Source organism: Caloenas nicobarica, chromosome 11 (genome assembly GCF_036013445.1).
Source record: "Caloenas nicobarica isolate bCalNic1 chromosome 11, bCalNic1.hap1, whole genome shotgun sequence".
Lineage (NCBI taxonomy): Eukaryota > Metazoa > Chordata > Aves > Columbiformes > Columbidae > Caloenas > Caloenas nicobarica.
Window position 1 is genome coordinate 12,472,838 of NC_088255.1, and position 9,479 is coordinate 12,482,316.

General features: G+C 43.6%; 1 protein-coding gene across 1 annotated transcript in view; it reads left to right on the top strand.

Moving 5' to 3' along the window:
* Positions 1 to 734, top strand: part of RYBP (RING1 and YY1 binding protein) — a 41,553-nt gene extending 40,819 nt beyond the window's left edge. The window contains exon 5 of the mRNA XM_065642733.1: positions 169 to 734. Coding sequence (XP_065498805.1) covers positions 169 to 421 — 253 coding nt within the window. The 3' untranslated portion in view covers positions 422 to 734. The remainder of the gene's footprint in view (positions 1 to 168) is intronic.
* Positions 735 to 9,479: the final 8,745 nt, after the last annotated feature.

Genomic DNA, 9,479 nt, shown 5'->3' on the forward strand with positions numbered 1-9,479 from the left:
TGCTGTGCAGCACTCACTGCTGCCCAGGTTCTCCTCCCAGTTACTGCCCTTTGCGCAGCCGAGCAGAGGACAAGTCACGCTGAGTTGGTTGTCAGATGCGTTTTCTATAAACTCTTCCTTTCTCTTTTATTTTCATCTTTTTAATAAATGTTTTCTCATTTATTTTAGACCCAGACTGAAAAATGTGGACAGAAGTACTGCGCAGCAGCTGGCAGTCACAGTGGGAAATGTCACAGTAATTATCACAGACTTTAAAGAAAAGACTCGCTCCTCTTCCACGTCGTCTTCTACAGTGACCTCCAGTGCAGGATCAGAACAACAGAATCAGAGCAGCTCGGGCTCTGAGAGCACAGACAAGGGCTCGTCCCGTTCCTCCACGCCAAAGGGGGACATGTCGGCAGTCAACGACGAATCTTTCTGAAAATTGCACATGGAGTTGTGGAAACTATGAATCAGGGTATGAAATTCAAACACTCCACCTGCCCATGCTGTTCAAATCCTGGAGAGCCTCTTCTGTGCTTGAACACACACTTTCTCGGACATCGACCTCTTACTGATGCAACCAGGATAACTTCTGCTTGCTGTGGGCATCTGGCCACCAAGGAATTTCTCACCCTAACGATTACTCTTGACACTTTTATGTATTCCATTGTTTTATATGATTTTCCTAACAATCATTTATAATTGGATGTGCTCCTGAATCTACTTTTTTATAATATCTGCTGTGCACAATTTTCCATGAACATTACAACTTTTTGTTTTGGGTAGGGAGTGGGTGGGGAGGGAAGGGGGCTTTATTTATTGCATTCACAAACTCCATCCTCTTTCAACATATCCTTTTTAAGTTCAGTTCTTCTTCCAGTTATACTGTGTACTATCAGTTTTGATATAAATTATATATAAATATATATATAAATAAATATATATAAAGGGTTATTTGAAACCAATACATGGAAACGCTGGTGCTTGAAACACTGTGAAGTGAAAAAAAATTATAATTGAACAGTTCAAGATCTGGGACAGTCCCCTTCTGTGAAAGTACTGAAACTGAAATGGAACTGGTCTTAGGTGAAAAGTGTTCCTGAAGGTTTGAACCTGGATGGGACCTGTTCTCTCTATTCCTTCCCCGTTTCTTCCCTAAGCAATGGCTAAAAAGTACTGGACACACTGTTTTGATTTTTTTTTTTTTTTTTTTTTTTTAATGGCTTGGGATCTGAAATGAGAAAAGATTGCTCCAGGTAGCTTGTGTTCCCGTTAGGCGACTCAGATGTGCAAGTTCGTGCCCGGCTGGAGCGTAAGCATTCACAACCAGACTGGTGTTGGCGTGCCACAGATTTTGGCAACGCGAGCATCACTATGTTGTGCAAAGCCAATCCCATGGATGTTTGATGCTCTTAGGTTTAGTGAATTTTGTCCACCTGCATCAGCGACCGACGTAACATGAGAGCTGGAGTGGTTTGCTCTGGGCTGGGAGGCAGCAGGGGCTGGAGGGGCGGGAGTGGGTTGTGGAAACAAGCTGATGTGGGTCAGGCATTGTCAGCCCCTTCCGTCTGTCCTGTCCACGCTGTGGGAGTGGCTCTTGTCCTTCAAGTCCATCCCTATTCCAAGAGTGGTTTCTGAACAGCATCTTGTCCAGTGACGACATTGGGTTTTTCAGCATTTGGACTCTTGTTGGTCTTCTGCTGTGGGAGCAAAAATAGGGAAAAGCTTTCATGCTGGCAAGTGAGCAACATGTATGGCTCATGCTCATGACCAGCATCTCCTTCATTCTTGCTCTAAAGCTATTCAGACTGTAATTTCTTTTTCTGACCTGTTAGTGTTGCTTTACAGTTTACCTTCCATGCATTATCCTGCTAAAACACTAGGCTGAAGAGGTGAAACAAACTTTTTTTTTTTTAAAACAGCAAAGCAAATAACCAAACCCCCAAACCTCTTTCGCTTTTCATCTTTATTTAGTGGCCCCAGGGTGCTTTACGGTAATTTAGGGCACAGAGGCTGTGGCTTCGTTTGACATCAAATGTGTAATTTCTGGGGATGATGAAAGAGGGCCACATTTTGACAACTTTGTGCCAGCATGTTATATTGTGAGTTATTTGCTTAGCAAGAGTAGTTTCTCTTTCTGGAGGCAACTGATTTAAGATTTCTTTTAAAATCTGTGTGGTTTTGAGTAGCAAACATGGGTTCCTTTCACACTGGTGACAGAAATGTGTGCGTAAGGGATCTGGTAGGACCCCTGCTCGAAGGTATGTGCAGTGGCAGTGCCTTTGTAGCAGTGGTTTTATTCTGAATACGTTAACATGGGCACCCCGACTTAATTCTGCTTCTATTCACAGTATAGGCTGTCTTTACCTTTTTAAGCATTTTTAAAGTATTTATTAAAGAACCAAAGGAAACCAGATGCTTCCGATGAGCATCGAGACAATTTATTATACATAGTTTTAAATACTATGAATTTCTCAATCCACATTTTAACATTAGTGGGATATTGCAAAGACATTCCTTTTCCAGTTTTTACTATTCCTTTAAGGGTCTCAGGGAGGGTAAACTGGTCAGCCATATTTATTTATTTTACTGAAATGTATTGGAATAATTTTTTAAGAGAGATTTTTTGAAGATGCCCCTGAACTTGTATATTTTGCACTGCTTTATAAACGATCCGTTATCAATTAGGCTTGTGTGCATCTCGGCCGTGATCCAGCGAAGAGCGTGCGCGAGTGGCGAGTCCCTCTGGCTTCAGCGGGGCGAGTTCTGGTGCTTCAAGTCAAACCACGTGCTCACCTTCTTCGTTGAATCCGGGAATTTGTGCAAAAAAAGCATGGTGTGTACCAGGAAATCGCTTCTTTTTCAAGTGAAAATGGACTTGGCGATCCATTTTCCATGGCTGTTAACCAGCTACTCATGGCTACTGGTAAAGTCGGTAACATCTTTCTCTTTGGGCATGCCTCCTCGATAAAGTAGCTTGCTATAAATAAGTGGGAAAATTTCTTTGGAACAAGTGACCTGTAATTCTGCATTCAGTAGAAATTGCTAGCTAAGCATTGACCCTCCCCAGCCTCGTCTGTAGCTGCTATGGTCTGGATTTGAAGGATAGCATTTGCTTTTATGCTTAATTTCTGAAGTTGGCATCACCACGGCACATGTCTACAGGTGGGATTCCCTCCGTGCCGTGTTTGTGGTTTATCACGCTGTTGGTGGGGAGCATGTTTAAGAACCAAACCAAAACACTAGTGTAGGGGAAGGACCAGATTCGTGGTGTTCAGTGGCACAGAAAGCAGGTAAGTAAAGCACAGTGTTACGTTTGCAAAAGTTTCAACTCTCACACAGACACACACACACACACAGACACCAACACAGCTTGCCTGACTTGCTCAGTTTGATGTAGTTCTGCAAAGGAAAAATGACAACGTTTTACACCACCAGGCTATTTATTTTAATTGGAACACTTTGCTTGTTTCAAATTGGACAGATCGAAAATTTGGCAGCAGCTTCCGTGAGTTTATTTCCACTGAGATGTTTTCTCCTGCCTTACCAAGATCATTCTCAGTCTACTTTTTTAAGCTCTACCGTAAACTTAAATTATTGAAAATTTATTAATTGCTGACTATATAATAACCTTTGCTTGTATGTAACCGAATGGTTTTAAGAGCCAACATTTAGAGTATGACAATGGAGCTGAACAGTTTTTAATGCGCAAGCAGTTCTGTTCTTGTGTATGACTTGTAACCTTAATTTACTGTGTAAAGATGGTTACATTATTTCCTTAGCTTTGTTTGTTGGAGACAAATATAGAATGCTTGTTTAAGTATGTCAAAACATAATCTTATCTTGTGGATTTTTATGTTAATGTATTATACGAGCTATATTTTTCATTTGCCCAGAAAGACAGCTTGTATAACGCTTTTGAAAGTTTTTCTGCTCTGTAAAGTCTTTAGAGCCGACAGTCCTGTTAGGTTTGTTTTAATCTTCATGCTAAAGTGTCAATGGTGGTTTTGTGAACTGGTCAGAAATTCACAGGTCTTAAATGTTTTCGGGAAATTTATATTGGACACTGCTCTTTGTCTAGCAAATAAAAGATGTTAATATATTCCTGTTACTGGCATGTGCACGACTGTTATTAGAAGCCACTTTATCATTTTCCTGCTTTAAATAGAAATGTCTATTTATGAATTCTGCTTGTAGTTTTTTCACAAATAAAATAGTAAAATTTAATTAAATCTGAAAGCTCTCTTTTTTGGGAGATGCCAGTTCTCAGAAGCAGCGGAGAGTCCTGTTGTTGACTCCGTTAGTCTGTACTGTCTACGAGCCGCTACTTGAGCACCCCACTTCTGCAAACACATGGGTACACACATAGAAAACTCCAGTCAAGCGAGTAAATCCAGTTTGTTCCCTGGGACTAATGACGTATGTAAAGTTAGTGGCAGATGTGTCTGCAGAATTTGGGTTCTGGTCCTTGGAAATAATAATTCTTCCCATTTCTGTAGCTGCAGAAGTGGCGAGGCTTAGTGCAGATGATTTTAGTGAGAGCCCCTGGGAGTTCCTTCAGCTGTCTTGTGCTAACAAACTCCCACGAGTAAAATTAATAACATTTAATTGAGAGCCTAATCGTATTTTTGTAGTGTCAAAACAGTGGTATTTTGCAAGCAGTATTTTGGTCCTCTGCCTAGGAAACAAGGTAATGTGAATTACTGTGCTCTTTCCAGTTCATATTTTTTTTTCCCCCACCCGATGCAGGAAATGTGTGACAAAACTGTTCAAATCGAAGTTGAAATTTGAAAACGAAGCAATATGCAAAGGAAAAAAATGTTACTCCAGAGCTTTTTCTCAGGAATATGAGGACAGTTCCTTAAACTAAAAACCATTTGGATATTTTTGCATATGCAGGGGGGAAGCGTGTGTTACAACTAGAGGTTGCTTAAAGAAAACCACTGTGCAAACAGACTCTCGAATGCTTTTAACCTCTGTTGGAAATTATTCAAAATCCCTCATGCCAAGAATAAGAAGAAACAGGAAAGGTAGCGGTTGTTCTACAGGCGTGAAAAGGACTTGCTTGGCACGCTGGACGAGTAGAGAACCACTCCTTGCCTCGAAGTGTATGGACCTCATCCTCAACCTGCAACTGGCCAAAGGTTCTGAACCAGCTGCTGGGCAAAGCAGCAAGAGCTGCGGGGAGCGAAGGAGGTGGGCTTCGTATTCATCAGCACCCACCAACGTCATCAGCAGGTGGAGGCTCAGACAGAGCCAGCGACTGATTTCCACGGCAATGCTGGTGAGCGCCAAACCTGCCTGCTCACCGCTTCAGGTAGCGGGATTTCGGATGAGTGGCCTGGCAATCCCTTGCCATGGAGCCGTGTGAGCTGAGAGCCGCATTCAATGCTGGAGCTGTGGTGTTGACCCCGCTGCGGGGGGAGGAGGGTGAAGGCTGCAGGATACGGGCACCTGAGGCTGCTTCAAGGTATGTACCGGACTTAGGTGTTGTGTTGAAAGGGTTGTGTTTGTTACCTATAGGGAGCGCAGAGGGAGATGAGGATGGGGAAATCTTGTTCATGGCTCCTTATGGTTTTGTAAACTTATTTCTGGGCCAAACAGGCAATTCTTTAAAGACCTGTAAGTGTTGCAAAAATCAGCACCCACTTGTGTAACGGGGAGAGCAAAGAAAAGCCTCTCGTCTGTAAGGCTCATGTGTCAGCTAATTTTTTAAATTATTTTTATTTAAATCTGAACATACCTCCTTCACACAGGAGTTTGGAGGCAATTAAAAGGAGAAGACACTAACACCGTGTGGTTTGGAAGAGCTTTAGGAACCTACGGCAGGGTTGAGCGTGTTCCTCACCCACCAGACAAACACCTTCATGGTGATTAGACGTACATGTCCGGCAGCATTTTATTGCCTTAATTCACCAGGGGGGCTGAAGCAAAAACTCTGCAGAAGGCAGGAGGGATGTGACGAACGGCTGTGCTGGTCCAGCTGTATCTCACGGAAACGCGATGCCGAGTGCTTTGTTGAGTCAGCGAAGTGTCTGAGACAGGACTTGTGTTTGGATCCCAACTGCGGGCAAACTCCTGCCCATCTCACAGAAGCAGCTACATCAAGAAGAAATTGCATTTGCAATTGCAGAGCTACAGCTAGTCTTTCCTTGTTTGCATGACCAACAGGAAACAACCCCCCAAAAGCTGGCTGGAAAACTGCATTTCACTTGTTGGAGGAGAGGAGTATGAAGATGATGAGCTGCTGCACTTGTGGTTTTGAGCGCGTGTCTCTCTAGGGTGTCAATGTTTGGCTTTAGGCAATTGTTCTGCCTTGCAGCAGGTTTGATGGACTCCTGCAGCTCCCTTTAGTCAGTTGCTTAAATGTAAACTGGAATCTACAATGTTTCAAAGGGAACAGAGCTGTGAAACTTCACCTGTAATTCACAAACCGAAAAGCTAAAAAAAAAAAAAAAAAATCCACCAAAACCCCTAGTATATAGGTCTCACCACAGGAATTCTTGTCTGTTACAGACCTTTTTTCTTCTTTTTCTCTGTGCTTCTTCCACTTTGTCCCCCAAAAGAAGCTAACTACACAAGCGTGGTGGACATTGCATTTAATGCATCTGCTATTTGCTATTTTCTTCAATCCCCTCCCAGTGCTCCCCAGCAGTCTGGGTTTCGTGGGGCAGACACTGTGGCTGTGCAGACTCTCGAGCACAGAGCCTGAATACGGCTCGAAGCCTTTCAAAGGGAGGACTGGGGATCACAGCAGAACCAGCATGTCCTGATGGCCTGTGGAAAACCAGCAGGAGGATCTGGAAGGAAGAGGGAGAACAGCTGCAGCTGGCAACACCTGGATTCCTTCATGGCTTTTTGTAGTTGTGATAAGGACAGGGAAATGTCAGGTCTTTGTGCCTTTTTCTCAGTTGTTTCTTTCTGGAATATTTACGTGCAGAAGTCTTGCTCATCTTTTTGCTCTTGCTGTCAGTAGGTGCAGTGAGGTTTGTTTGCTGTTTTCTGCCTTATGATGGTTGGTTGTTTGTTGTTTGCACAGGGCCCTTTTCCAGCCAGGGTTGAGGCTAATGCTGATGCCAGCTGAACCCGTGCAATAGGAAGACATCAGAAACTTCTGCAGTGTTTTCTCATTGTTTATTTAGGTGTCTTTGCAAAGAAAAAACTGAATGCAGAAATCACCAGTGACTAAAGGCTGTTTCAGACATCCCTAATCAAAGCATTTCAAGCCACACCAGTGCAATTATCAACTTGCAAAACTCTCCTATGGCATAACATGGAAGCCTGTGACAGTGAAGAGCATTACTACTGAACTCTGGTCTTCACCTAATATTAATAGTGAAGCTGGAAAATAGTGTCTTCTGCAGCCAGGTCTGGTTGTACTGCAAATCTCGCAGTGACTGCCTGAAGTCCCCTGTTGCTCCTCGAACGGGGGTCACTCCTTGCAGAGCAGTGAATGATCTGGCAGCCCTGGCTGTGCAGGACACACAGAAGGCACGAGCCAGTTATGCTTCCTACACGAGGAATCAAGAAATAAATACCTCTTTGTTTGTTCTCTTCTAAGTCTCCATACAAAAAAAAAGAGGAAATTGCTCGTCACTGTGACTATTATTTCCAGGATCCTGAACTTTTCATTACCTTCTGTAATTTCTGATTCTTTCCAACTTCTTTTTTTGCAGCATTATGAGTTGTCAAAACTGTTCTGAAGTACTTGAGAGGCCATTCTAACAGACACATTGCGTCTTCTCCCAAACTGTTCTGAGGAGGCCTTAAAAACCGCTCAGTAACTAGGAAGTTCCAGTATGAGAATCCCTGTTGCTTGGCCTCCCCTGCTTTGGCAATCCTCATCCTCCTTCCTCCTCCAGCAGGTGAGGCAGAGGCGTTCAAAGCCTGTTATGCCGGTAGCCATTCACTTAAATACCGTGAAACTCCCAGTGTAATACACATTTGATAACAGCACATCAAAAGCTTTTAGGAAGTATTAATTGGCCACAGCTACTGGAGCTGGCTGGAGTTGGAAGGAGGAGGTCTGAAGTGTTTAAGTTGCTCTCAAGTGTTGGAAAAAAACAAGTTTGGGAGCTGAATTTGGGTACGAAATATCCCTGTGAGCAGAAGGAAGCTGGCATGCTGCAGGAACAGCACGTGGTTGCCCAGGTAAGAACAACGGGAATGAATAAAGCTGATTTTTGTTCCTCCTCAAGCTGTGCTGTTGGGGCTGTGTGATTCGTGTTGCCTGCGAGGTTTGGTGTGAAGTTGGCAGGAGGAGTTCTCTGTGTTTGTGTATTTTAAAGCTCAGATTACTGTAGAGAACCAGGAGAAACACAGATTTTAGTTCTGCCTTCACCCACAAATTAATACCTATCTAATACATATAATCTATAATATATAACCTTATACATAAATATGTTAGATTTTATATAGGTTGTAGAAATATTCTACGTGACAGGCTGAGGATACAGTGAAGTTTAAAAGCATGATTTATAAAAAGTTGTCTCCAACAGGCGTTTACTCTCATTGACTCTCTTGAGGAACTGCCAGCATAAACCCAAGTATAAATAGGGCCAACGATCCCTCCCACCCCTTTTAGGTGGTTGTTACTTTCTTCCTTTGCGAATTGACTCCCGCAGCAAGTAGGCTGGCTGTCTCTGTTCAGATGCTTTACTTCCCAATGGGGTTTATAAAAGTAAGATGAAGAAAGGGCAAGAAAAAAAAAACCCTTTTTCCATTAAACTCATCTATTTCTGATCCAAGAAAGAAAAAATTAGGGAGTGGCAGGAGGAACCTTGTTAGGGCTTGAGGCTGATGTTACACTTTGGGAGGATAAATGTATTTATACATACAATTTTTTTCCCAGCTTTGAAGAGATGTCCATCAACCCCAAGCCTCTCAACAGCTGTTGAAAGAGGCTTGTGGAGCCTGGATGGAGAAGCCGCCCCACAGCTGGGGGAAACCCATGAGCAAGGGAGCAACCAACTTGCATCTTTCAACTTTTCTCACATGCACATGTTCCCATTGTTCATTCACAGAAAGGAGAATCCTCTGCAACCTCCAAATCTCTCTGCACAGCCCTGGAGAGGCTGAAGCTTTTGCTGAGGGTTGGGGCTGCATCCAGACTTTAACAAGCCTGATACTAGAGAGCCCAGAAAAAGCCTGGCAGCCTCCCTGCAACCCCAGGTTTTATGCTTGCTACCAGGAGATAGAGGGGATGGAAGTGTGTTTAGCTGCTCCTATTGTTCTCCTTATTCAGCCAAAGTTGTGTTGGTGTGAAGTTAAGGAAGGAAAATGTGGACTGGAGTTGCGGAAATGCTCCCTGGAAAAGGAATATGGTGATTCCTGGGGGGCCGAATTGTTGCTGCAGCGCGGGGCGTGATGGGTGTGTGACAGCTGCTGAGAGGGATCTGCTCGGGAGTCACCGCAGCACAATGGCACCGGGAGAAGGGAGTGACGGGAAACTTCCCTGGCTGCAAACGCTCCCGAATTATGATGACACTGGGAGGGGG